General features: G+C 39.1%; 2 protein-coding genes across 6 annotated transcripts; one reads left to right on the forward strand and one right to left on the reverse strand.

Annotated features, from left to right (window-relative positions):
• Positions 1 to 1,326: 1,326 nt before the first annotated feature.
• Positions 1,327 to 23,699, reverse strand: znf362a (zinc finger protein 362a). 4 transcript variants are annotated; one of them, XM_084736481.1, is made up of 9 exons: positions 23,611 to 23,699; positions 14,205 to 14,268; positions 12,052 to 12,259; positions 10,439 to 10,564; positions 9,958 to 10,285; positions 7,981 to 8,205; positions 5,406 to 5,484; positions 5,131 to 5,289; positions 1,327 to 2,176 (listed from the first exon to the last, which is right to left on the reverse strand). In XM_084736481.1, exons 2-9 carry the CDS (start codon positions 14,265 to 14,267, stop codon positions 2,057 to 2,059), a joined length of 1,308 nt encoding a protein of 435 aa, XP_084592607.1. In that variant the 5' UTR covers position 14,268; positions 23,611 to 23,699; the 3' UTR covers positions 1,327 to 2,056. The 4 variants fall into 4 exon arrangements, with proteins under 4 accessions (XP_084592607.1, XP_084592589.1, XP_084592598.1 ...); XM_084736463.1 differs by having other exon boundaries at positions 12,052 to 12,292; XM_084736472.1 differs by lacking the exon at positions 23,611 to 23,699 and adding an exon at positions 19,802 to 20,331.
• Positions 23,649 to 27,978, forward strand: LOC146331864 (uncharacterized). Of its 2 annotated transcripts, XM_084736492.1 has the most exons (3): positions 23,649 to 23,782; positions 24,400 to 24,549; positions 25,939 to 27,978. In XM_084736492.1, the coding sequence occupies exons 2-3, from the start codon at positions 24,402 to 24,404 to the stop codon at positions 27,027 to 27,029; spliced, it is 1,239 nt and encodes a 412-aa protein (XP_084592618.1). In that variant the 5' UTR covers positions 23,649 to 23,782; positions 24,400 to 24,401; the 3' UTR covers positions 27,030 to 27,978. The 2 variants fall into 2 exon arrangements, with proteins under 2 accessions (XP_084592618.1, XP_084592626.1); XM_084736500.1 differs by lacking the exon at positions 23,649 to 23,782 and having other exon boundaries at positions 24,263 to 24,549.

Genomic DNA, 27,978 nt, shown 5'->3' on the forward strand with positions numbered 1-27,978 from the left:
GCTTTGACTTTACGTGCAGCCAACAAAACTAAAGAAAAAGCTTTTCACCATTACGTGTAATTATAGAATCATTTATTATAAAACCGGATGACAGTTAATATAGTTTATTTACAGAATATATCATGCTATGACATAAAAGGCAAAAGTAAAGTGATAAAACAAGAGTGTGGACCCTAGAGTTGTAACAAAGTTAAGGCTTAAATGCACATAAAATGTAAAGTTTTCATTCAATAAACAATGGCAAGTTGGATGCTTCAGTTATATATTATAACTGAAAACCTAGAACTCATTAATGATTTACAGGAAAGTGGTGACACATCTGTCTGTAACATCTCAGCCTCGCCACTATGCTTATTTGCACTCTCAAGTACGAAGCCAGACAAAAAAGGACTGAGTGCATCATTCAACCTAATAATAATAACACAACAATCATAAATATTGTTGTGAATTTAGCAAGAAAAACTAATATAAAGTATTATATTTTCATTGATTTGGAGCAAATTGTACAAAAAAATTGAGGCAGATTTCACTGCATTAGTTAAAGTTTCAGTTCTGCTTCTGAGTGGTCGAATCTAAATGGTTTTCTCTCTCGTGTTTAAAAATGCTTTGCCAGGTGAATTTTTAAAACGGTTGTGTCAGGATCAGTGAGATATACAGAAATGGACAACACGAGAGTCCCCCAAAAACAAAGCCAAAGCATCTCAATTGCCCCCTGGTGGCTTAGCTGCAGCATAGGTCACAAATCCTGCCTCTCCTGTACTTAAAGTTAGTTTTATCAAGCTGATGTTTGTTCAAATGTTAGTTTCCTTTTCGGTTCGGTCTTAATTAGCTGTTCGATGCTATAAAATGCAGGTTTTACATCATGATGATGACGAGTGAGTCGACCAGGTGTATGGGTGGAAACTTGCTCCACAGCTGCACAATAGGAGGGAAGTGGAGCCGCATTGTCCATCTTTATTTATGTCAGTGGTCAAGGTCATTTTAGCTGCCAGATTTTTTTTTTGGCAGAGATTAAATACATTTCTAGCCCAAAGAAAGACATGACAGTAATGTTACATAACTCGCGAACAAACAATATATGTACCTTCTGTTTGAAATTCAACTAATCCATACATGATCAGAACATGAATGTGTTTAGTTGTATTTAGAACATGGTGTACACTTCAGCTCTCTGTGGCTGAAATGAGAATTACAAAGACAAATCACTTTATGATCCTGACAAAAAACAAAACAAACAACTTTAAGACTTCTCTTACCTGTTTCACAGATATTTTTTAAGGAACTTAGAAAGAGTATCCTGACAAAATCTTTTTTTCACCTTTTTTGTTTTTCACTCTCCTCAGGGCGTCTGTAGTTTTTAAGAGTTTATAAACATGTTTGGATTAACCTCAAGGAAAAAAAATACATAAAAGAAAATGTATTCATCCAACCATCTAATTATGAGTTACACATCCTGGTCAGGGTAATGTTTGGCAGTAGGGTGAAAATTACTGTAACAAAAATGACACATCATTAACGTGTGTGTTATGGCCACGTGATCGTGAAACATTGCAAACACTGACATAAAAAGTGGCACGATATACATGAATACACTTTATATAAGCATTCACCTTTATGTTCACTTGGCAACCCAGCTAAAGGAAGACTATTTCTGATGCAAATATATTTCTTTTTGCAAAGACTTGAGTAAAGAAAGTAAACGACCATATAAAAAAAGACTGTAATCTGTTGTAACACAAAGAGTTTAAAAGATTTTCCTTGATGTAGCTGCCCGGAGCAATTTTGTCTGTTAAGTCACATAGAAAAGGAATTTTTTTAGGCCTGTCATTTTCAGGCCTGAAAGTGCTGAGAAGTCATCTTTGGATGTCCCCGATAATACTATCCGGTCAGCAAGAAAGGAAAGGAGGATAATACTCATTAAAAGAGCACCTCTTCACAACATACTGGTACAATCTGGCACATTTTTGGAACCTGTTAATGGGTTCAGAGTCCATCAGAGGAGCGCAGATATCACAGGAAACGTATCTGATGGGAGGGCAGGAGAAGGGTGTGGAGCTCAGATAAGGGAGATCCGTATAGGGATGGAAGGAGACTCTGTCCTGTGTTGAGGGGACTGATGGGACACCACATGTTCCACCATTGTGTGTTTAGACATGTGCTTCATGAGGTACGTCTCCTGGACAAATCAAGAGAAGAACAACACTTGAGCACTTCTCCCCTGCAGTTAGTTCAGATCTTAACATCTTGACTTCTGTATTTTTTCCACCCTATTTTCCCATGTTTTCGTGTTTAAGTGACTAATAGGGACAAAATCTTTGAACTTTAACCAGTATTGAGCAAGACCACTGCAGCTATCAGCCTGAAATGGACTGCAATATAACCCTCAATGGCTAATGCAAACCTTCAGTGCTTGTTTTGGCCACTGACAGGTCAGTCTGTTATTGTAAGTGTCAACAACATTATGAAAACCATCTTTACAAAGATAAACATCTTTGTTAAAGAGTTGTTTAACTAGAAACAGCTGTTATATCGCTCTTGTGAAATCGGAAAATATGGGGAGAGGAATGAGAAGGAAGTCACACATCAGAGAAGGAGCAGAAGGAGACAGCGGGTGTAGAGCCAGAATATTTTCTAACATCTATTTCAGTGAATTAAGGATTTATTTCAACCCACCAAGGGCTGATTGCTGGAATAGTGGAAGGACTAATGAAGATGGCTTCGGTCAAGTTTGAATGAAGTACTTTTTATAATAAAATGAAATGTTTTTGTAAATGGAATCTGGTGGGTTCAGTGAGAGTGATAATTGGCTGCTTCTGATTAAACAAAAAGGATCTTGCTCTTTAACAAAATAGTCTGTCTCTGTTGCCATCGTTCCCGTAATATTGCCAGACACGTATAATCACAATCTGAGCCTGTATGTGGCAAAAACCAGCACTTTTAATGGACGTGCTTGGACAGAGCAACATTGCCCATAAGGACAACAATGCGGCCTGCTCTGAGGCTGATGGCTGCAGTTGTCTCACTCAACACCGGACCAGTTTCAAAAACTGTTGTCTCCAGTTGTCACTTAGACCTAAACACGTGGGAAAACAGGATTCAGAGGGTGTAGTATGAAGAAAGATGAATGTGGTAGTGAGGTATGTTGAAAGTCAGAATCGTGAAGGTGGCTAGATCACCATGGTAACTTATGCTGACCACATGAGAGCAGGTTATGTTCAGAGCCCTTTCACTAATTCTTTTCCAGATGACTTTCTTTTCGAGCGATATAGATTCTCAGCTGAGGGATAGATTATTGAACTATATGTTGTACAACGCCATGCACCTACAGGGGTGCAAACGGTAAGCATTGTGTTGCCATGGGAACCTATATGCACTGAGTTGGTGATGCAGAAAGTTATTTTTCTCCATTTGCCTCACGTCTTATTAATACTTTTTCTTACTAAATTTTAAATTTTACTCTGCTGATCATCCAGAGACTAAAAGAATAATGAAGCAAGTACAGACCATTTTGAATTAGTGTTGCAAATTTTGTGCACTTTCCTTAACACATTAATAATCGATAATCAATTGTGAATAATTGATAAGATAGAAAACGCATTTTTCTTAGTAGCACATCAGTTATGTGGAACATAATTTATGTGAAATTTATAAAGCATGAACAACTGACAAATTAATTAACAAGGCTCAGTCCGTCCATTTTGAGAGGAAAAGGAATCAAATGAAATGACATATCAAATGACCCCATTTTCACATGTAAAGGGTCAAATGAAGAAAACCTGATTAACAAAGACTGTTGATAATCCAGTGTGACCCCTGTTATCCCTGACAAGAGTTTTAGGTTTGGTTGAGCCAGCTCATTCAAAGACAGCTTGGCTATGTTTAGCTAGCACAACCCCCAGAGGGGTATTCCATCAATGTAGATCAGACATGGCCAACTGGCGGCCTGCGGGCTGCATACAGCTTTTTATATATATTAGTTTAATTTTCCTTCTACTGGTGGAAGTGCATGCTCAAAATGTGGCCCTCTGGTAGTGAAGATGAAATATTTGTGGCCCGCTCTGTCATCAACGTTGCCCATCCCTGATGTAGATAAAGGAAAAGCCTGGCTTCCCTTGATAAGTCTGCTCTGTGGCAGACTAGCTGTCAAGCTTAATTTAGCTGTTTGTCAGAGAAATCCTGACAGGCAGAGACAGAACCTAAAATAGACAGTTCCATCAAGTGTCTTTTATGCTCTCATCACTTCTGTCCATGTAGAAACACAAGTTCAGACCTCTTTCTATGTGATCGGGCATGAATTTACATTTAATTTAATTCCAGAGAACATATTAACTAAAAATAAGTAAGAAGAAGTAAGAAAATCATGTCTTACAACTTTTACTGTCTTCAAAGGCCAACAGGTTATTTGACATTGAGTGAACCTGTTCATTTAAAAGCTTAAAATAATAAAAATAATGGAAAAATTAAATAATAAATAAGTATGCCAAAGTTTTAAAGAACTTATTTATCCATTCACTCATTTTTTCAAGCTGTGAAGACAAAAAAACAAAACAAGTCCAAACCACAACTTTCTGCTGGCAGCAGGTTATACATTTAACGCTATTAATGAACACAAATAAAACAATAAGTAGGCTTGTATACCTTTTCAAAAATGATTATTGTGGCTTCTTGCCTTTTTTTGCTACATGGTACAGCTGAAAACAGGAGAAGGAGGAATGAGAGAGAGGACGACATGATGTCGGTCTCAGGTTGGAAATGAACCTATGCCGTTGCTCCAGTACACGAGGCGGACGCTCTACCAAGTGAACTATAGGGGTAGAGCGGCGTATTTCAGAATAACATTAATTTCCCATTTAACATGTCTACGGTTTTTTGCTAAGATATCTCATTTGTTTTGTACATTGTAGTAATATTGGCCTTTTTTAACGAGGAACCCTTTTATATTCGTTATTCTCATTTTCTCCTCTCTTTGTGACATCTTATCCTCTTAGTGGAGCGGCTTAAGCCTTGAGTGGAAGTTGAAGTTAATTCAGGCTCTTTCAGTGAAGTGCAGACTTAGTTATCACCCTTGATGGAATAGCCCCCAGGTTGAAAAATACCAAAGTTACCCTTTAACTTGAATTTGTAACTCACCGAGGTGTACGCCCGGCCACACATGCTGCAGCAGTAGGCCTTGGCATTTTTGATGGCGTGTGCAGACAGGTGGATCTGCAGCGAGGCAGAGTCTGAATAGGCACGGTAACAGTTGGAACATTTGAAGGGCTTGTCTTTGTTGTGCTGCCTCTGGTGAGACTTCAGGCAAGGAAACAAAACAAAACACAAATCAGTCCGTCAGTGCAGGCATCAGTCAGTGATATCAAGGATCAGGAAGGTCAGACAGGTGGGGAATAAAAACTGTTAATGTTTACCTGCAGATTAGACAGTTGAGTAAAAGCTTTTTCACATCCTGGGTGGGCGCATTTATACGGCCGATCGCCTGTGTGGATTCTGAAACAGGAAACATGACATATACATTAACAAACCTAAACTTTTCGAACAAATCAAGTCATGTAACAATAACTACTCAGCTGACAAGAGCTGCCAAAATAATTGTCAAACAACTCAAATTAAGTTTATCTCTTTCTGAAATGTAATTTCCTGTTATGAGGACTTTTGAGGACCAATGTAGTATGTTTAATAGGTCAAATTAGTCTTGTCTTTGGGCTCAGTGATGTGTGTGCAAAGAAACAAAAGCCAGCCAGCAGAGCAGACTAAATAAATCAGTCTTGATAAGAACAAGGGGACTTTCACTGTTTATGTTATGTGCCTCTCTAACTGGCCAGACTTAACATAACAACTTCACCCCTTCCTGTTTTGAGTTAATGCTGTGTGTGGTGTTGCGGGTAATTCTGATTAATTCAACCAGGTTTTCAGATGAAACAGCATTATCTTTTTTTCTTGTTTTTAATGTTAAGGATACTTTAAACAGCAGTCAGGTGCCCATATGAACCTTGAACCATCTTTCTGTTGCTGTGATAATTCTTCTTGCTCTGGCCATGTGCTCTCAGTGTAAGTGACGTGGGGCAAAAAAGTTGTTTAATATATAGCCAATTCTACTGTTCACACAAGAAAACATTGTCTCTGTTAAAAGGACCAATGGGAGATATTTTCTGCTGTAGCCAAACAGTCTTGATGACTTCAGACTTAACTTGACAGAAACGAGACTTGGACTTTAACACCATTGACTCGTGACTTCACTTGGAGCTTTTTCATTTGAAAATATTTGATACCTTCCCCCAAGCCCATAGATGAAAAAGTACGTTACTTGAAAAGGTATTGATTAATTTCCCTCCATTTCCAGAATCAGCCAACGTAAATTTCCCTGACCCACTTTGTTTAAACCAATCCAACAACATCCAATTAAGTTACACGAAAAAAAAACAAAAAAACATATTACAGACGTTCATGTGTTCAAGTTTGTCAGTCTTGACTTGGGACTTAAGTGCAAAGACTTGAGATTTACTTGTTAGAACATACTGTACACGGTCAAAGAAATTGTGGTCAGTGGTTTCACTACTATCCTCAACAGTAAAATATACTTAATGCTAAACCTTCTACTAAGAAGCTCATTAGAGGCTGATCAAGGCGGGAATGGAGGGGACGTTGTTCTGCCTCTGAGGCAGCAGTGGAGGTTGTAACAGAGCCAAATCAACATCTGTGCTAGAGGGGTGGGATGGCAGGACAGGACACGATGCTCTTGTGTAACATGTTTCTGACTGTGTTTTTAAAATTACCTACTTATTCCACATATTTGTCAACTTCATTGTTGTGATGACCTGTTTATCCACAAACGTATAAAAGCCCAGTGTTATAAATTCATGAGATAATGTGATTAGAAAAGAACAGAGGAGCAGAACTGCTTGTTGGCCAACATGGTTATTCCACTAGAGACACTAACCTGTCGATGCAGCACTACGCCGGCTCTGTTTGGTTCAGCCTTTTTTACCGCAGTATTGCAAAATCTCTATTCTCTGTTTTTTTATGTCATAATTCACAAATATAGCAACGCCTGCGAGCTAGTTCAGGCAGTCAACTCGAGCGCCGCAATGACACGTGACACGCCTGTGGTATATACTAAACTACTAAACGCACTTTTCCAATCTAGCGGTCTGTGCGGATTGCTGCCTCGCATCAGCGCCACTGCCTGTTCATTCGGGGGGAGCTTATATTCGTTCATCACTCCTCAGTATCTCTATGTAAACATAATCTGTGAGGAGCAATGAGGTTGGAGCCTAGACACCAAACTCTAGCTCTGCTGCTGCAATAAACATTCTTAAACATGAGATGTCTGACTGAAATCACAATTTCAGTACTTTTCGAGAAAAAAAACATCAAAACTATCTATCACAGCAGACATGGCTGAAAATATGACAGGAAAGGGGGGTGAAGAGAGAGGGGATGACACGTAGCAAACGGGCCACAGGCAGGAGTCGAACCAGCGGCCGCTGCAGAAGACTAACAGCCTCAGTACATGGGGCACACGTCCTACCAACTGAGCTAGAGGGGACTGGGTTCTCTTTGATGGAGGCTGCCATGTTGCACTGCCATGTTTCTATAGTAGCCTAGATGTGGCCTGTTGAATTTTGCCTGAGTTTTGTGGCCAACATAGATTCTCCTAGACGTGTGAGGTGGCTGATTGAGACGACGTGTCTGCAATCTGCAAGCTCACCGCTAGATGCCACTACATTCTACACACTGGTCCTTTAATATGAGGGAATGAATGAAGTAATTTGAGGATACAAATCTATTTACACACATGAATCAATAAAATTTTGACTCTGCTGAAAAGTTTTTGAGTGAAAAACAGTATCAAAAACCTAAAAATTGCAAAACCTTCAAAATCTGTAATTAAAAAAAAAGATTAATGACACCATGTACGTTACATGAATAGTTTTGACTATAATCAGTATTTCACAACAGCTGATTATTGTTCTGCTCACAGACCTGGTGTGCTGCTGCAGATGGGACAGCTGGCGGAAGCATTTCTCACAGTAGGAGCAGCGGTAAGGTTTGACACCGAGGTGTATGCGCAGGTGCTGGGCCAGGTATGAAGCGTTTGCAAAGGACTTGGTGCAGTGGGGACACTTGTGAGCCTTCGCCTCTGTGTGCGTTTTGGAGTGAATCTGCATGTCTGACTTGGAGAAGAAGGTCAGCGGACAAACTTTACACCTGGAACAATAACACAAGACAGAAGACACACATCATGAAGAAATACAAGAAGATGCACAGGACAAGTGTTGCCTGTGGTGTCCTGTGTGGCATGCTGCTGAATTTTAGATTTGTCCTCCTATTTGACAGCATTTTTAGAGATTTGTTTTTACTTCTTCTTCTTCGCACATCTGTTTTTCAACATCCAAAAAACATCAACAACATTTTCATCACACTGTGAAGATGTTAAAACACAGAAAAATATGGTACAATATTTAGCATTAGCATTAGCATTAAGAGCTCTCTTTTGCAGCAAGCTGCCCAGTACAAGCATAGTCTGAGCTGCCGGCCAATGAGCAGCTCCACTAGAGTGGTTGGGGGTAAGGGTTTTGCTCAAGGACACCTCAGTGGTAGTAATACGGGAGGGGCAAGTGCTGCCTTTCACCCCCCACCCCCCCCAGATTTATCATGCCGGTCAGGGGATTGAACCAGATACCTTCTGGTCACAAGTTTGCTGCTCTAACCTTTAAACCATCACTGCCCCAGCACAGCATTTATAAAGTCTATATACTTAATATAGACTTTTGTGTTATTTTGTATATTTAGTACAAGTACATTTAGTCAAGTGCTGTGCCTAAGTATTCCCAGAGTTACTTGCGCCTTCCTTTCCACTTTATGTTACTATAAACCTCAACATCTACTAAACTTGTCCATTTTTTTTACTCCATTTACATTTATGTAACATCTATAGTTTCTAGCTAACCTGACAGTAAATGTATTACACACAAAACAAATGATCAGGTCATATTCAATATATTCCAGGATTATGACATTTCATTACTGTTTAAGTTGATATGATTAACCTGTTAGCAAACAGTTTCCTACAGTATTTACATATTTAGCAGACACAAAGCAACATGATCATGCATGTGGAGTCAGGTTTCTGTTTAACAGTCACTCTCTTTTAGCTCAGTTTTCGGTCTCTACCAACACCTGATGGAAATAACTGGTTCCTCTTCTTGTTCTGGTTGAGTGGTGAGTTTGGAGAGTTGCCTGTTGCAGCCGACAATGGGAGCAGTGACAGTGAGCCAAACCAATAAAGTCAGAAGCCGGAAAACCAAAACAATGAGCTAAAAGAAGATTCAGGTGCTAATTCTCTGCAGGCTTTGTCACTATGTAAGAAACTCCTTTCACATTATATTATAATAAATGTATTGATTACAGTCAGTTTTAGTAACATTTTGAATTCAAAATTCTTACTTCTCATGGATTATTTTTTTCACAGTTTTGCAGCATTTCCGATTGTATCCAGGAGTGTGTGTTTTGTATTTTGTCATGATTTTATAAGTGACATGTATACTGTGAGGGCAGGAGATAAAGGTTTAAGGCGTTGACCTCTGGGAGCCGTTTTAAATATAAAATTTACATTTTTCACCAGTGTGCTGTGTTTTTATTCCAATGGTCTTCTGTTACCATGTTTGCTGTATATGTTGCATGTTTTTGGGCTTCTTTTATGTTTTAGAGAGCCAAAGAAAATTTTCCAATCTGGTGGACATTAGATTCTATTCTATTCTATTTTGTAGATTTAACCATTGTTCTTGCAAATCACTTTTTTTGCTACAGAGAAAGATCTGAAACCTGCACTGTGGTACCTTAGTGTACCTTGGTCTATGTAGCTATCTATAAATAATGCTGGTTAACATCATTATTATTTAAGAACAAGTGTGAATACAGAGTGAGAGCAGCTGAATCACTACAGTTTTTTTTTATTACCTGTAGGTTTTTCCCTCTTTGGCAGTGATGGTGACACAAGACTGGTCATTGCCTGAGGCGAGGATCGGGTAGGGCACCACCAGAAGAGAAGACCCGTTCTCTGCTTTGATTTTCTTACGCCCCCGTTCCTCCTTTGGAGGAGGGCCAAGGAGCCCCACGAGGCCCCCGTTGTTTTTCCCAGGCTCCATCCCATGGCCGCAGGCTAGCCCTGAGATGAGGTGAGGTGTGGGGGCTCCACCCAGCCGGCTGTGGCTGCTTGAGGTGGGCGTGGTCGGGGTGATGATCTCTGAGGTGTTGAGGTTGCCTGTTCTGGATGCCAGTGCCACACCTGATGGGTGCACAAGTGAAAACACAGACATGTTTGCAATAATCATTTTTTCCCACTAATACAAGCCATGCATTGCATACCTCAGTATGGATCTTTGTTTCTATAACAACAGGGCGTGTCAGACTGAGAGCTGTTTGTGCAGACTGTGTTTACCTGAGACGTGGTTTGTCCTGGACGGATGGTCTATAAGTTGACGCAGATGCCAGTCTTCCCATAATCCTCTGGCTTTTATAGCTGCCTTATCGTCCAGATTCAAATTCACATCCCCCAGAATTCGACCTGGTAAAATGTACAAAACACATATTTCATCATTCTTACCAGCTTGACTGTCTTTACACCAACACTTCACAACAAAGAACGCAACACAGTCTCACGTCAGTTCGTGAAATAATCACAGAATTTTAATTTACTAGATTTATGTACATGGACACTAATTCTGAGTGTGTCGGTATCCCCTGTCTGTGTGTGTTAAAACATCCTCCAACTCAGTGTGATTCAGTATAATAGTTTTCATGTATCTGTTCAGCCAAACAACAGCTCTACTTTATATTTTGTATGTTATAGATCATAATTGATTAATCCTTGTTTTTCTGGATCACAACAAACACACAGACACAAACACTAAAGCTGCCCCAGCTGTCATGCCGACTCATCTGATAAAGATGATCTGACAGCTGTGATCCCGGCCCCTGCACACTTGGCAGGTCTGTTTAGATTTTTTAGGCTTTATAATTATAAAATAATTTCCTTATCAGTGAGTTTATCTGTAAAGACACACACACACACGCAGGCATGGCTGTTTAACATTAATGAAAAGTGTTCTGTGATTGTGGTGCCTCAGCCAAGGGCGAGATGCACATGCACGCTTTTAACTTCAATGTTTACTAGGGGTTTGTATCTCACTGACAGAGACTGATTCAATACTTATCACAATACATGTTGAACAATACAATATATCTTAGACATTTTTAAACAGCCAACGATTCCGTTCGATACGATTCAATATGATGCAATACAATGATTGACGATTGATGGCAGTAGCCAATGTTCATCTGTTGTCTCACATCAATCACCATTGGGTAAGAAGATGTATAGCAGGCTAAAAAGGCTTTTGAAGCAGTTATTTTTCAAAAAAATAATCTTTGTCTAAAGGAAAATTATATTAAATGTTGCTTCATAAATCTGTATGATTGACTTTGTGCCCATTCAAAAACATAAAAAGAGTAATAATATATATAATGAGTAATGACAGGCTGAATGGCTTTAAAAGAGTAAAATTATTTTTTATAACGAAGATTTATTTCTCTGGTACAAAAGGGTAAATAAATAACAAAACAAACATCAACAACAAAAGGCATTAGCTTTAATTTAACAACTGGTGCATCCCTAATATACATATAAATCTTTGGACGGGGTACAGTCAACACCAGTTTCAGATATAAAGCTTCTTATTGCCTTAATTTCATAGTTTCATAGTCACAGTAGCGGAGGAACATAGACATAAAAAAAAATTACATAAGGTCTACCACTGAACATGGTCAGTACCTTATCTCCTAAGACACCAGAGCGTCCACAAACTCATTGTATTTGGCCATGATTTAGAGACCCTAAACAAAACTAATGTGTAGTTTTGCGTCAAGTCTTTTTCTTGAGCTTTTAAAGAGGGCCTCAAGTCTGCAGTACCTCCAAGCTGAACCACATTAGATGATGCAGGATGATATCAGTAAAAAGTGAGGACTGAGCAGGGAGGTGAGGAGTCAGAGTACCTGTGACAGAGCTGGAGGCGGGGCGGGCGTGCAGGGCGATATCAGGCTGAGACGGGCTGTGGCTGTGGAGAACCGGCATCTGCTGGGCTTTGGACATCCCGTGCTGGACGCCATCCGCCTGGCTGGGAGGAGCCAGTAAGGGCTGTTGGGAAGGGGCTGAGGCAGCAGGCAGATGTGGTGGTCTGATCTTCTCTGCCATCAGCTGCTCCTTGATTTTATTGATCAAGACTAGGTTATCCAGCTGACAGCCAGGAAACAACATTTGTGACAAGAGAACAGCCATCAGTTCAGTCAGTGTCACTGTATGAGGCGATGGTTCCCTCTACTGGCTGATACCGGACATTACACCCAAACCTTCCTCACTGTAACTAAGAATCAACAACTAATGGCTGCATTAAACTTGGGTTTCCCAGGCTTTGTAGTTTGTGACCCCTAAAAATGAATCAGTATTAGTGTGGCCATGAGTTTCTTTCTCTGATGTCTCTCATTTGAAGGTGAAAATATTTATATTCTGGTGACCCCGCAGATCTATCTTATTATGGGACCCATTAGTGGATCCTGAGCCCAAGTTGGGAACCACTGGATTATAGGAATAGTTTCATATTTTTGCAAATACACTCAGATGTTCAGATGTTGAATCTTTTGTGAATGCACATTATTTTAAATTGAGATTCATGGCTAGGTTATGACTAAAGTACTAGAGGTAGTAAAGTACTACTACTAGTGACAGTGATGCTTTTGCACCACACAATTGTCATGATGCGTCTGTGCCCGATGTCCCCATGATGACTGAAAAAACTCAACTTATTTGAATGCAGCAAGTGCACAGTAGGTAAGGTGACAAGAATTAACAAATCAGGCCCACAGGACTTCCGTCACCCTTTCTTTCAAAGGACGTCACAACATCTGGTCAGCTAAACTGAAAATGAAAGAGCAGCTAATTATACTCATTCAGGGATACCTGGAGCTGTACAACCTGTCATGTTCTTACTATTTTGACACCATAAGAAGGAACGATGCCTGGACAGAGCTCAGCTCAGAACTTTAGATAACTGGTGAACATGATGCTATGCTGTTGTTATGTTATTAATTGTAACAGTTAACAATTGCACTAGCTGGGGCGCTTGCACGTCATTTCCCCACTCTCTCTCCCCATTTCCTGTCATGTCTTCAGCTGTCCTGTCATTTAAGGCATAAAATGCCAAAAAAAAAAATTTAAAAACAAAACAATTGCACTAGCTAGTTTATCACTATGCTCACCATTGTATGCCAGGGTATCCCTGAACAAATACAATCAGCCACTCTTCCCTGTCCTGTGGAGCTGATTGCTTCTTAACTGCCAGCATGACAGCAGCACAATCTCCTGAGCACCTTGGATAAAAAGATGGAAGCGACATGGCTGCCTTTTTCCACATTTTTAGATGCAACATCTGAATTTCCCTGATTTGTGTGCTGCTTTAGATGAGAAAATTGATACCACGTTCATGTCTGTATGCTAACTATGATGTATATAGACAGGGTCAGTTAGCTTAGCATAGTACAAAGCCTGCAAATGGAGAAACACTCACAAGTACCTCTAAAGCTCAAGTAGCACATTATATTTACTTTGTTTAATCTGTTTAAAACAGAGTTGTAGAAGTGACAGTTAATTAATTCATGACAATGGATATCTGAGGTAAAAAGATAAATTTTTGTTTTCACACTTTCATTTTTTGTACGGAATAAATTAACTACAAATAACATGTTCATTTGTGAGCTCTGGAGCTTCAAATCTTCTAATCCAGGGGTTCTCAAACATATTATGCAAACATCAGTGAACGATCTGTATATTCAAGGTCACAAACAACGTACAGATCAATAGAAAATAGAAGATTTTACACTTCATAATGTAATGTATTTATAGCATGAATTATGGGCTGGATCTAGACTGACTTTCTGTTTGATCCAGATGTGTACCTTGTTCTGATCTAACATTCAGCACGAAAGTTAATAAGTGTATTTCTCAAAATGTCAAAATATTCCTTAAAATGCTGCATTATTTAAAATAATTTTAAATAATGTACTAAAACAAAAACAACGCATCTTTACACCAAAACTGTACAATGCAGTGATTTAACTGTGCATTAAGAAGTGTGAATACCAGAGTCGCTCACCTGGCCGGGCATGGCAGGAGGTGGAGGCCAAAAATAGGGATTGTTAAAGCGAGGTTCAGCCATCCTGAAATAAATACACAAAGGTCATAAACAAGGTGAACACAGCTTCTCCATCTGTCCATCAGTGAAATACTGCTCAGTACATGTATCAGGTACATATTTGTAAACTTGTAGGACACGTAGTTCCCAACCTGTCCTCGGGGACCCCAAAATGAAGCTGTCTACTTCTGATGCCTCATCTTGGGTAGAATAGGTGAGTGATTTTTGCTTTGCTGTAATTTTTACAGTTCAGAATTGTAATTTACACAGAAAAAGGCAAAAAATAGAGGGAAATTTGGACAGCAGAAAATATTTGTTTTCTAACTTGTTCTGCTGTGGTTTATTTTGTTTATGCGTGTCATAAGTATTCCTAAAAAGTACCTCCTCTAAATTTATGTGAAGATCTATTGTCAGTGTACAAGACGGTGGTTAAAAATTTGTCAGTAGCTCTCCACCCAAGCAGCAGCTGACTGCTTGATGTGATAATCTGAGATAACTTGTCCCAGTCTTGTGATAGTGTATTTTCAAAGAAGTTATCTTTTTCCCAATAGTTCAAGAGGAAAACGTGCGTCTCCACAGTTTCTCGCTGTCAGTGTCGCTCGCCGTCGCTTCATCAGAGACAGCGGAGAAGAAGTTTCTGAGTTACTGTGGTGAGTAAAGCCAGTGAGAAATGTTTTGAGTGAAGCAGCTTTTTCTTAGGATTTCCAACCACAAGGCTTCATGATGGGCATGCTGCCTGACAGATAGGCTCTGTCATGATTACAACAGCTAGTTGGAACTCTCCCAAAACGGTTATCAGACACAACAGAAATGTTAAAAGATCCTAATCTGTGCTCCCCGACACGTGGGGCCCCGCAGGAGAATCGTTGCACAGTCTCACCTCAGAGTACAACAAGACTTGAACAATAGCCAGAGTCAGAAGCTGAGCATGGAATAACTGAAATGTGGATCCTGCACACTGATTTGTAAGTAACAGCTAGAGCTGCAATGATTGGTCGTTTGAAAGAAAACTTATCGCCAACTATTTTGATAATTGTTTTGGGCAATTTTGTGGGGAAAATCTTTAAAATTCTGATTCCACCTTCTTAAATGTGAATATTTTCTGGTTTGTTTGCTCCTCTGTGACAGTAAACTGAATATATTTGGGTTGTGGACAAAACAAGACATCTGTTGTGGACCAAACAACTAATCAATTCATCAAGAAAATAATCAACAGATTGAACAGATCAAATTGACAATGAAAATATTTGTTATCGCAGCCCTAAATCCATTGATCTTTATAGTCATTTTTCAAGCAAAAATGTTCCAGCTGCTTAACAATGGGGATTTCCTGCTTTTCTTTGATTGTTGGACAAAAGAGGCAAGTTAATGGGAAATTGTGATATTTGAGTATGAGTATGAGTTGATGTATGAGTGTTTTTCACAATATTTTTAAATCTTACCAAACAATAGCGCTGGGTTGAAAATTTTTCCATACCAGTATTGATAGCGATACCTTGACTTCAATTCTTGTTCCTGAATCCATTTTAACCAAATAAAAATTACAGGACATATTACTGTATAAAACTTGTGCTTAATTTTTAAGTTCCTTGTTATACACTCAAAGCAGTTTCATACATAACACATAAAAATATAAATCTATCTGTCACAAAGTGTTTAAACCTAGTTGTCTGCTGCAGCTCCTTAATTTTTTTCATCTAACACGTACAATATTTTCAAAACTTGGCAACTCACACCAAAACCATCCAGCTGGATAAATAGCACTTAATGCCAGAGGAAAAATATGTCTTTTGGATTTCAGGGTGAACTGCCCCTTTAATTGTCGTGGCTCTTTTTTGGCCAAAAATGGCTCCTTTATTAACGGTTGCTGATCCCTGGGCTAAATGATTCATTTTGATTAGTAACGATAATTATATATTTTTCTCAATGAATGTAATGGATTACAGTTACATTTATATTGTAATTTAATTACATGTAACGTTTTACTTCCCAAAATTGCTAGTAGGGAGGTGTTATTTTTAGCCTAGCAGTTGTTGATGACTCGCAGCCTCTTATCCGTCCAATGAGAGGAGTGAGGAGTCGGCAGTCCATATAGGTTTATGTAGGCTTTATGTAGGTTCTATATAGTTTTTATACATCAGCAAAATAAGTGCATGACACATTCTCTTTTAAATTAGAACATTTGATTTTTATATGCTCCAATTAAGCATGATGCTTGATCAAGCTGCTTTTTCACACGGTTTAGTCAGATGGACAGAAACCATCACAGTATTTTCGCTATTTAAGTTCTGATCTGAAGGTCTTTCTTTCCAGAGCTTCTCCTCTCGACCTCGTATGAAGTTCCTTTTTAAAACATTTTGCATTGCGTGCTTTGGCACACATCACCATTCCTAGGTCTGTTTGGCTTAGCAGAAGCATAACACAGTCCACGTCTGCCGGCCAAGAGAAACAAAAACGATACGTCCAGGGGTACGAGCATACAGTAAACCCCACAAAATATTTCTCTAATGATGCCAGTGGGGATCAGTTTCACTTCCTGGAGGCTTTCTGCCTCGAGGGAGCGCGTTCAGGAGTCGGACATCTTTGTGTCACTTTCTGAAATGACATGGAGAAACTATTCAGTGGCAGGAGTGAGGTACTGTACTGTATGTGACTTACAGTTCCTGTGTGCTGCAGTACATTCATACTGCATGTGTCAGCCTGTCGAGTCAGGTCTAGACTGTATTGCTTTTGGACTTCTTTTTGGATTTCTTCTGCCAAATTTCATGTTATTCTTTTTTCAAATAAATGCAGCTGAGTTTCTATATGGCTTAAATATTGATGTCTGCAAGTGATAGTGTTTGAAGTATTTTCAGCAGGCATCCAGTGTTTCTGATGCAGGTGCATTAGAGAGGAGCTCAACGTCTACTCTACAGCTGCAAATAACGGTCATTTTATTGTTCATTAATCTACAGATTATTGTCATGATTGTGTCAAAAAATCTTGAAAAATTACCAGTCATTTTTCAGGAACCAAGGTTATTATTTTCTTTTTTATCTGACCAACCGTTTAAGATCCCCAAATTTTCAGTTTACTATAATAAATGACAAAGAAAAGCATAAAGTTTTCACACCTAGGAGGCCAGAAGAAAAGAATCTTTGGCCCTTTAAATAATTCATTATCAAAACAGTTACTGATTGATTTTCTATTGATCAACTAAGTTTTGGTAGTTGGTATATTTCTGCCGTCGCTGGGCAAAAGTTGTAATTCAAGTGGTCTGAGAGAAAACTAGACTTCTGCTCCTCCTTTTGGTTCTGTTTTCAGACTTTAGAAAATCTAGCCCATGCAGGAAATGTTGGCCAATCACAAGTCAGTAGGACATATGTTTGTTGAGTCTCATTCCCAAAACAGTGGTAATTTGACAACCTGGGAGTGAGACTCAGCAATCAACTATATTTTCCCAGAATCACTCCCTGAACCATAATGGCTTTATTAATAGTTAATAAATGATTTACTAATGCTTTATAGATCATTTAAACCATTTAGAACATTTTTGGGTTGTCAGGTTGTGAAAAATTGCCATTCATTGACTTATAAAGGGTTGACTTGATGATTAAAAAACACTTATTAATGACTTATTAACGTTGATAACTTAGTGGCCTTTAATGACGTACAGATTCTATGAGCAGTTACTACAGAGTTTCTGCGGGTTTCAACAAGTTAAATTTAAGACTTTTTTGTCGTAGTAGTTATTGGTTCAACATTGCTTTCATTTGTAGTTGTTACAGCATTATCTATGCATTTTTTCCCAAAAACATAACTGCATGTGAGACTAAGTTTAGATTAAGTTTATGCAACATAGTAACTAATGCCAACTTTGTAATTAATCAAATTTTAAGATCTGTCAAAATCGAATTAAGACATTTTATGGAATAAACTATGATTATTGCATTTTAGACATTTAAAGCCCCACAGAAATCCTGTATTAATGGATTACCAACATGCATAACTAACACCAAAGAGATTGTAAATGACCTGGCAACCCAAATAACTTCTAAATGGCTTACACCAGATCTATATGGCAAATCATTAATTAACTTTTTCATGTCAAGGACACATACAATAAATGCCATTTACACCATGGACATCCAATTTGAGAGTACCTGACTGACAACATTATGAATCTATTATTTACTTAATCACCAACTATTCTGACTGACTGATTGATTGATTGATTAATCAGTTTGAGTAATTTAAGAAAAAAAAAGTCAGAATTCCCTGCGTCCACCTTCTTAAATGTGAATATTTTCTAGTTTCTTAACTCCTTTATGACAGTAAACTGAATATATTCGGGTTGTGGGCAAAACAAGCCCAAACAAACTGCAGAATCCATGTATTTATTAATACCAACATGTATAACTAATACCAGTCAGAGATTTTTACACAACCTGCCAACCCAAAAGATCTTTTAAAAACCTTATGACTGATCTATTAGTAAACCATTAATTACTTCATAAAGCCATTTATATAACCCTTACAAAATATATTAGGAAGTGGTGGTTAAGTGATTGCCCAGGTTAAAGGCATGGTACGTGGTGTTAATGTTATTATTATTACATAAACAGAGGCATCTATATGTGTGCTCTCTTGGTTGCTATAATAATCCTGCAGATTAACAGCAGTCAAGGTCAAGTGTTACCACAGTGATGTGCAGGTATCACGTCTTTTGCAGCCAGAAAACAATTTTTAAATCTCAATATTTCAGCTATAAAACAGAATCAGTATAATAAAACACAGGACAGATCAAGCTGTTAGGTCACCTGTAGACAGAAGCACAAGACCATTCATGTAACAAAAGTTAGGGTTAACTTTTTACTTTTTTTTTTGTACCTGCCGTGCTGAATTATTCCTCCGCTCAAAAAACAAAAGAAAGAGAAGCTTTAAGATTTTTAAATGTGAGTTTTTAAACGAGAGCATCTCCTGATCCAGAGAGAAACGATCCTCTGCAGCGCAGCCTCGCTCAGTCTGTCTGTCCGCCGCCTCTCCCACATTCTCAGACAGTTTATTAAAAAATTTCAGACAAAAGGAAAACAAAAATGGCAGCCCTGTCTTATTTTTATAAGCACCGGACGCCATATTCTGCAGATCCCAATATTATAAGAGGCATGATTCTCCAGATGTGATTAGACGCCGTGGCGATGCTTCGGGATGTGCCATATTTGCATTAAGCGTAAGAACGATTGTTTACTTTGATTTGCAGGTTTGAATAGCCCGGCTAGAGGAAGAAAAAAAACGCCTGACACTTCCTACAACAATCATCATGCCTTTGCTGAAAGCTCTGCAGCTGCCGAGCCATAAATCCACATGTCGACGGCAACACTGGCGCGGAATCAAAGCTTTTATTTGCGCGACAAAAGAAAAGAAATCGGTCTTTATTATCACCTCCGCGCTGCAAAATGCTCCCTTTTGCATGACAACTTTTGCATGACTTACATAGAAACGGTGACGAAGCGACAGAGGAGACATGCATATCAGAGGAAAGAGCAAAAAAATAGGCAGAGAATTTGCATCCGACATACCTGAACCAGCAGCCGGAGAAGAAATATTTTATAAAGGATTATCAGACTCTTCTTTCTGCTTGCTCTCTGTCGGACTTCAAACCTTCCGGGTCGCCTGCTGTTCACTTCTGGGTGCTGCAGGCGAGGACTCAACACTGAGCCCTAACTGATTTTTTAACCCATTTTCTGGTGTAGAATTCAAACACGGGAGATTTTCCTGCGGAAACGGTGCATATGCATGGGGAAAGTTCACATTTAACATCCTGCACGGTGACAGCTGTATTAATATAATAAAGCGCGTGAGACTGATTTCCTCTCCTAATAGTCTCAAAGGCTGTTAGACTTGAACACTGAGCTGCAGTATTTAAGGTGGAGAGAGAATAATTTGCTGCATGCAGGTGTCATCTTTTTTCCAGCTCTGTATAAAAGCTGTCTGTCAGTCTGTCCAAGTCACGATGGTCATGTACAGTTAATATACGATGTAATCCTCTCAGCAGCAGCATGACAGGCTGCTAATATGCTCTGTGCTGAGCTCAGCAGGAGATGGCACTGCTGCCACAGCTACAGAGCTTCAGCTGCCTCACGGTTCAAAGTGTGAGGGGATGTACATGCTGAACCATCACGGAACATGTGAGGATGTATGGAAGACCATTAAAGACAGGTACGAGGGGAAAATGAGTGTAGGAAAACATGTATTGTTATTGTTATTATTATTAGTAGTAGTAGTTGTAGTAGCAGTAGTGGTAGTGGTAGTAGTAGTAGTATTAAGTGGAAAGGAGAAATGTTGAGTCAAAATACCATTTCGATTTAATTTGAAAAATACAAAAAACCCAACCCATCTCTTATTACCCTCTATATTTTTATATGACTAATACTGAAAGTTCAATTTAATTCTTGTCATTTTCACTTAGCGTTCATGTAAAGCAATAATAAGAAATACGTGTTGAGTTTGTCACAACACAGAAAAATGTTGTATCAGCCAACCAGCCAAAGTTGAAGGATTAGAAAAATGGCAAAGTATATAAAATTAGGTTTTTGTAAAATTTTTAAAAAGCTGCATTCTGTGTTGTCTGAAGTGTCAAATACCACTATGACCTGAGTCAGTCCTAAATCTCTGAATTTCCTTTACACAGACTTTAAATTCTTTAATTTTAACTTTATGCTTGAGATGCAAAACAAAATTTAAAAAAGTCATGCCTGGCCCCAATACTCTTCCATGAAATGTGGCTTAACTAACCACAAATGATGCTCAGATTAAAAACTAACTGATTAAGGAAGGCATCTTGAAATGATCTCATATTCACAATAGTCAGATTATACCACTCACTTGCCATTTTTTTTAATTCGGTTGAAATCAACACCTCTCTAAAATAGTTTCAAGTGACTGCATTAGTTATAGCCGACTACATTTAAAGTGAGTGTTAACAGTAACAGTTATTTTTTATCTGCCATGTCATTTTAAGTGACATTGTAAGCATAAAAAATGACTGTTATTCTCATTTATCAAGCGCATTTGTGCACTAAAATCACAACTCTTCCCCTTTGAGCAGGCAACTGTTCATCCTGGCACATATGGCTGCTTTCCTACCTGCATCACTACATGACACACACATTCAAATTTATGCTTGGATACCCATAACAAATGCAAAACTCCACAGGACTCCAGCTCATATCTTTGCCATGTAGCAGAGCAGAAGTTGAGAGCAGTACTCTCCATGCATTACTCAGGCAAATACTAAACATGAGCAGTTTCCATTCACACTGTTAAATTGTATTTATAAGACATTTAAAACCTCGCTAAGGACCAATAGCCCCTGCTTATACAGTAATAAAAGGTACAATGCACTTCCAAAACTGTCACTTCAGTACTATTAACTTACAATGTTTCACATCATTTTCACTGACAGTTTAAAGAAACTAACCTCTGCTACAGCTTCTCATTAGCTTAAACGTGATCATATTAAGCAGTTTTTAGGCTTTCAAACCCCAAAACACACCTTGTTTTTGCCAACAAACAAGTTAAAAAAAATGCTTTCTATGAGCTTCATTTGATTATACTTTGCACAATCTCTTGTCCTTACTGCAAATGTATCTAAGAGAGAAAAGACAATAAAATCTAAAAAGAGGTTCACAACCCTCTTCTTTATGTCATTGAAACATATAGTTAAGTTTTAAAAGACCAGATTTATTCTGGTCTCAAATGATGCCTCACTGGCCTGTTAAAACCAATGCAAAAACAATAGACAAACACCATTCAAACACACAACAAAGGGACTTGTTTGTCTGATGTGTGGCATTCAGAATTTGCCAAAACAAACTAATGACAAGGTCCATTTAGTAGCTGTTGTTGTATCACACACTCATCCTCAGCAGATGAAAGTTGTCATGTAGATGTTCAATTTTTTATGTTTTCCAGCACTTTTAGGACTTTTTGTTCATGTTGGCTTAAAGGTTGAGTTCAGAGTTCATTATTGACCTTGTAAACAAAAGTAAAGGACAATCTCACCACAAGGCCCGTGTCATGGCTTATCTGGAGCTTTTGATTAATCACATCACAAGATTTAATTTCCAATCAAAGCCTCTTGTGAGCCCACATGGTTGTTTCCTTAAAGGAATTTTTTCTGACAGTTTAGTAAACTCCACTAAAGATGATCGATGAGTGTGTTTATGTTTGTGTGATTATATTTTTCACATCTCATTTCATCTGTAAGGACCATGTTTAAAACCAGCTTTACTGTTTAAAAATAAGCATGATGCTAGAGATCTCTGCTTTCTCTTCAATATAGTAAAACTAGATAGTGCTCAGCTTCTGATTCTCAAAGTGCTAGAAAATACATTTGAAAAACAAACAAACAAACAAACAAAACAAAAAAGAAACTCAACAGCAATGTCTCTTTCCAGAAATCATGACCCAGTTACTCAAGATAATCCACAGACCTTGTTGCGAGCAGTTTCATGTAGGAACTATTTTCTTTTTGGAAGAAAGACAAAGCAGTTCTGGTAGACTCTACCATTGTAAGAAAATAGTTCCGCAAGTCACAGTTCCATTATATTGGAGAGAAGGCAGATATCTCTATAGCCAGTATCTCCAAAACTCTGTAACTCACACCAAAACTCATCTAGATGGATAAATAGCACTACAAGACAGAGGTTAAATATGCTTTTGGGATTTTAGGGTAAACTGTCCCTTTAAATTGAAATGTGACTGGACCTGACATTAATGTAAGTGTTTAGATGCAACCGGAGAACACTGGTATAGTAATAGTTTTCCCAGGAGAGCATTACATATACACAATATACATTGCAACTCAATTTAGGCTGAATTAGACAACTCCCACGTGTCCAAACAATGTACAGCAGCTATGAACTGTAAACTAAAGTAACAGTCAGTATCAATCATTTCATAAATGATGGGGGAGCATCAAAAAGCATGAATGAATGAATCATATTTCTAAACCTCACATTCAACTTTTGTTGTCTAGATTATGTGTAGATTTAAAAGAATATTTCCAGGACATGGAACCATCTTTGTCAGTCATGTGATCTACAGTTTAAACCTGCCTTCTACCCTGCATGTGTGTGTTTGCTGTAGCCTTTGAAATGACATACTGCAGTTTGAACACGGTGTGTAACACAGCTTGTACATTCTCAATTAGAATGAAACGCGAATCCAGTACAGGTATATCCACTCCTGATATCAAGGCGCGCGCGCACACACTCGCATGCACACTTTGCATTTCTCACTGTTAGTTAGTTAGTTGTTGGACAGGTTTTCTTCATGTCTGTACAAACAGGGCCACACCCTTGCTGAGACGCACATGTTCTCTCACCTTCACACAGGCCAGGTGCAGGGAGCACAGGCAAGGTGGGGGGGGGGCTAGGAGGAGGAGGGAGAGGGTCATTATCCCCTTGAGGGTGGAGCAAAGGGGGGAGGTGAAGAGAACAGATGAAACATTTGAAGCTCATACTGACATGCTGCTCTGAAGGCTCCTGTGAGTCCAGGTAAGAACTAACAAATGAATTTCATGACAGTTTCTGATTTGGATTTGTGTTTTTCTGTTGCATTCAGTTTGACTGTTCATGCTGTAATAACCCGACAGAGACAGTGGGATATTTTTAAACAGGTTGAACCAGTCGGATTGTACAGTATAAGGTCAGGAGGTAGAAATATTTACAGTCAGTGCAACAGAGCATACTGCACATTTACATCTGTGTTCACATTACTAAGAAAGTCTCATCTCATCGTCTCATTTGTTTCCTCATTGTTAGTGTTAAAATTTGTATTCAAAATGATTTTAAATGCAATGTACGTTGAAAGCAGAAGACAACTTATTCCTGAATTTCCTCATTTTTGATCAACTGTAAACAGCTGTCTGGTCCAAGGTTCATTACTAGAGTAAACAATGAAAATATTGATCTGCAATCATGGGGCAAAAGTATTCACTGACAGTGGAATGATCATGCAAAAAGTATATAAAAAATACACAGAAACTATACTAACACATTGTTGGTGGGTTCAGTATCAGCAGAGTGCATGGCATTCCTGAGCCACTCCACCCTGAGGCAAAAAGAAAACCAGTTTTTGATACATTGACCCACGTGTGTGTCTTTTGTTGTAGCCATGGATGGTGTGTTGGAAGGAGCGGCAGTGTTGTGTGTATGTAAACTGGCCTGCAGTCTGCTCTTCCTGCCCTCGCTGGCTGACTCCCAAAGTCCCGTCAGTTTCTGCTGCTGCTGCCTCTTGATCTTCACCGACCTCCTGGTCACAGGTGTGTATCAGGATGTGATCAGGTGTTCTGGTCCCCCACAGTTATTGTTGTCTGACATTCCTCCACCAGCCAAGAGCTTCATCGACAACACCTGTAATGTTCCAAATTCAAATAAGATGCTATTAAACACTAAATTATATCAAAATGGGTACTGGTACAATAATACTGACATTCAAGACATAAGAGCTGGAACAATTAGTGATAGGGTTGCAGCATTATCCCAGTTTCATGGTGTACTGCTATAGATGGTATGAAAATTGACAGTTATCATATCATGTATTAGTATTAGCGTTATTAAGAAAATTATTGAACTCTACCAAGCTTCATGTCTGTCATAACAATTTCTGTGAAATTATAATACAGTAAACTTCCTGTTCAACCCAAATCCCCCTTCTGTTTCCATTCCTTTAAGGGTCATTGTAACTAATAATAATTGTGTAATGGCATATACCTTTATCATACTGAGACATTCCACACCATACAGCAATCCCAGCTGATTAATAGAGTAGTGGACTGACAGTAACAAAATAATTGCAACAAGTACTGTTTAAAACTGAACAGCCAAATGTGTTCTTGTTTCAGCTTCTCAAATGTGAGGATTTGCTGGTTTTCTTTATGGTTTTCCAAACTCATAAAGTTCTTCTTTTTTCTATCTGATGCTATTTTCATGAATGAACACTTCCTGACATATAGAGCAGCAAGAGCAGCCATATATGGTAATAATGGGGCTGGACATTGGAACTAGTTCACCAGCCAATTGTGATTTGTGCCAAAATGCAACTTATGATAGTGTGATGTGGACACTGGAACCCTCCAGTGCATGTACACACTGACAATGGACTTTTGAGTGAAGTAGGAGGCATGTGCAATGAGCAATATTTGAGGGAGAAGGAGTTGATGCACCTAAATTTTAATTAGGTATTTGAATGTTTTATGGAGAAAAAAACATGTCAGACACAAATTTATATTCCATGCAGAGTGTTTTTGTCTTACAAGATGTCTAGTGGATATCTCTCAATTGTCTTTCTTTCTTTTTTTTAATTAACTGAGCTGCTGTATAATCTTAACACATATCCCTGCAACAATTTTTTCATTATTGATTCATCTGTAGGTTATTTTCCCAAAGTATTGTCTCCAAATTGTTTCTTTTGTCAAAGCAAGACTTAAAAACCCCAAAAATCATAAATGACTAAGCAAAGCAGCAAATCCTTAGGTTTTTGAATCTGGAACCTGCAAATGTTTGAAAATTTTGCTTGAAAAATGACTGACACAATTAATTGATTATCAAAATATTTGGTAACTAATTTTCTTTTGATTGACTAATTGAATTAATTGGCAAACTGTTGCAAGTCTGAACCTAACTAATACTTTATTTTCTTTCTCCCACAGTTTTTCTGAGTTTCCTTTGCATCTTTGAGTCCTGGTTGACTGAGCTGAACCCACTCGGTGATGTTATTGCCCTGCGATTCCTGCTCTTCCTCAGCCACACGTATGGAGTGGTGTTGCTTTTGACCACACCTCTGATCGCTGTGGAGACTCTGAACAGACTGCTATGGCCTCACTACTCTGCTGTCGCTCACAGGACAGTAAGTCATACAGTGACAGACCCTGATGGAAATTATTATGTTGTGAAGGTGATTGCAGAAGAGGAGGAGGACGACGACGGTGACAACCCAGACAAAGAAAAGAAGCTGTCTCATGCTGTCAGCTACCTCTGCTGCCTGTCAGTGTGGGTCGTCGTCGCCCTCGATATCAGGTGGCGATGGAAGCTGGAGGAAGTGTGGGCTGCTGCCTGTTTGCACACAACCAACTCCCTCATGAGATGTTTGCCCAACCTGTTCAGTCCCATGTCGAGCACTGTGAATCCCTGCTGGATCATGGCCTTCCTCTTCCTCCTCCTGTTCCTCCTAACCACCAGCACAGGCCTCCACAGACGACGCTGGGCCCCTGCACAGACACAAAGAGAGAAACACAGAGTTAACTGGCAAGATCTTGCTCCAGTGCTGCCTGAACCTTCCAAGCATGTGAACCCTGGGATGTCAGTATCAGAGTCAGCACAGTGTGTTGACCCAGAGAAAACAGAGAGCAGCTGCACTGTTCACAGAGCGTGTTCCTGGAACAACGTGCAGATGTCGCCGCGTCACCATGGAGACATTGTCCTCATATCCCCTGGGTGTTTTTCTGCAGGACAGGAGCACGGAAGGGCGAAGGCAGGTATGCCCCTGACATTTATCACAGAGGACCGTGTGGACCTGCAGCACAGGAGCCAGAGTGGGTGGCGACAGTGGGGTTTTCCCTGCCTGGGGGTGAATGTAATGATAGGGTTTGTGGGTGTGCTCTCCATCTTTGTGCTGCCTCTGAACCTCAGTGTGAACATTCTCCTGATTAGGACTATAGAGACTCTGCTGGAAATGTGTATCAGAGCTTTAGTTTCATCTGCAGCAAACACATCCTCCTCTCACTGGGAAACACTTGCATAAAACCACAGACAGTGGACGCTGATTGGAGGCTGTCTGCAACAGGATCACCATATTAATATTGCATGTGTGCAGACAGCAGGTCTAACGGTCAACGTTGGGTTGAATAGAGTGTAAATAACCATTTCTGAGCAGCTATTCAGATGCAAGGAATAATATGTGGAAACTGCTGAGAGGCTCTCAGGAGGCAGGTTGAGGCGTGCTCTGTAGAAAGACACTAAACCTGACTGAAACAGACGGCTGGAAGGCCTGCTTTTATTGTTTGGAGCCTTCAGATCTGCAGCGATTTGTTATTACACAGGGAGTTACAGAACAAGCCCTTTCCGGTTTAAATAAGACAAATCCAGGGGCAAACAGTGTTCTGAAAGTCGAAATATGAAGTGTGCTCATTCTATATAAGATAAACACTGCATAAAGCAATGTATAAATACTGTAAATACGGAGTGACTTGAGGGTGTGCCACAAATTTTGTTTTTCTTCTTTGTAGTTTTGTCTCTGTTCTTAAATCAGCTGGTTTCAAAGGGCTGCATGACTCTCATGCAAGTTAGAGGTAACTAAGTACACTTAATTAAGTACTGTAACTTTTGAGATACTTGTACTCAACTTGAGTATTTCCATTTTATGTTACTTTTGTGTTTCTTCACTACATTTCAGTTAGAAATGCTCTGTTTTTCTTGTTCTGCTTTATTTTTTACATTAAAAAACATATGGTGGAAAAATACAAACACTGTTAAATATTAAATGTTTTCAGATGTTTTTGGCATGTGACAAAAAAGCAGTGTCTGGTTAGGGCCCTGTTTCAGATGCCTATTAGTTGTTAACAGTTCCACCAAAGAGATATTTCTCCTCTGAATTTCTCAAATAGTTTTGTTTAAATACATGTTCGCAGAGCACAAAATTAGCATCAGTCACCAGCCAAAAACTGGTAAAACATGCAAGTGGCTGGTACATT

The sequence above is a fragment of the Lutjanus erythropterus genome, chromosome 2 (genome assembly GCF_056507025.1).
Source record: "Lutjanus erythropterus isolate fLutEry1 chromosome 2, fLutEry1.hap2, whole genome shotgun sequence".
Classification (NCBI taxonomy): Eukaryota; Metazoa; Chordata; class Actinopteri; order Lutjaniformes; family Lutjanidae; genus Lutjanus; species Lutjanus erythropterus.

Excerpts from the sequence above, each read along its gene's own strand:
- znf362a (XM_084736463.1), bottom strand. The coding sequence starts at position 14,267 with ATGGCTGAACCTCGCTTTAACAATCCCTATTTTTGGCCTCCACCTCCT. Across the intron at positions 10,286-10,438 it reads CAGGACAAACCACGTCTCAG|GTGTGGCACTGGCATCCAGA; the intron begins GTAAACACAGTC and ends TGCACCCATCAG. Across the intron at positions 5,485-7,980 it reads CATCTGCAGCAGCACACCAG|AATCCACACAGGCGATCGGC; the intron begins GTCTGTGAGCAG and ends TTCCTGTTTCAG.
- LOC146331864 (XM_084736492.1), top strand. The coding sequence starts at position 24,402 with ATGGATGGTGTGTTGGAAGGAGCGGCAGTGTTGTGTGTATGTAAACTG. Across the intron at positions 24,550-25,938 it reads CACCGACCTCCTGGTCACAG|TTTTTCTGAGTTTCCTTTGC; the intron begins GTGTGTATCAGG and ends TTTCTCCCACAG.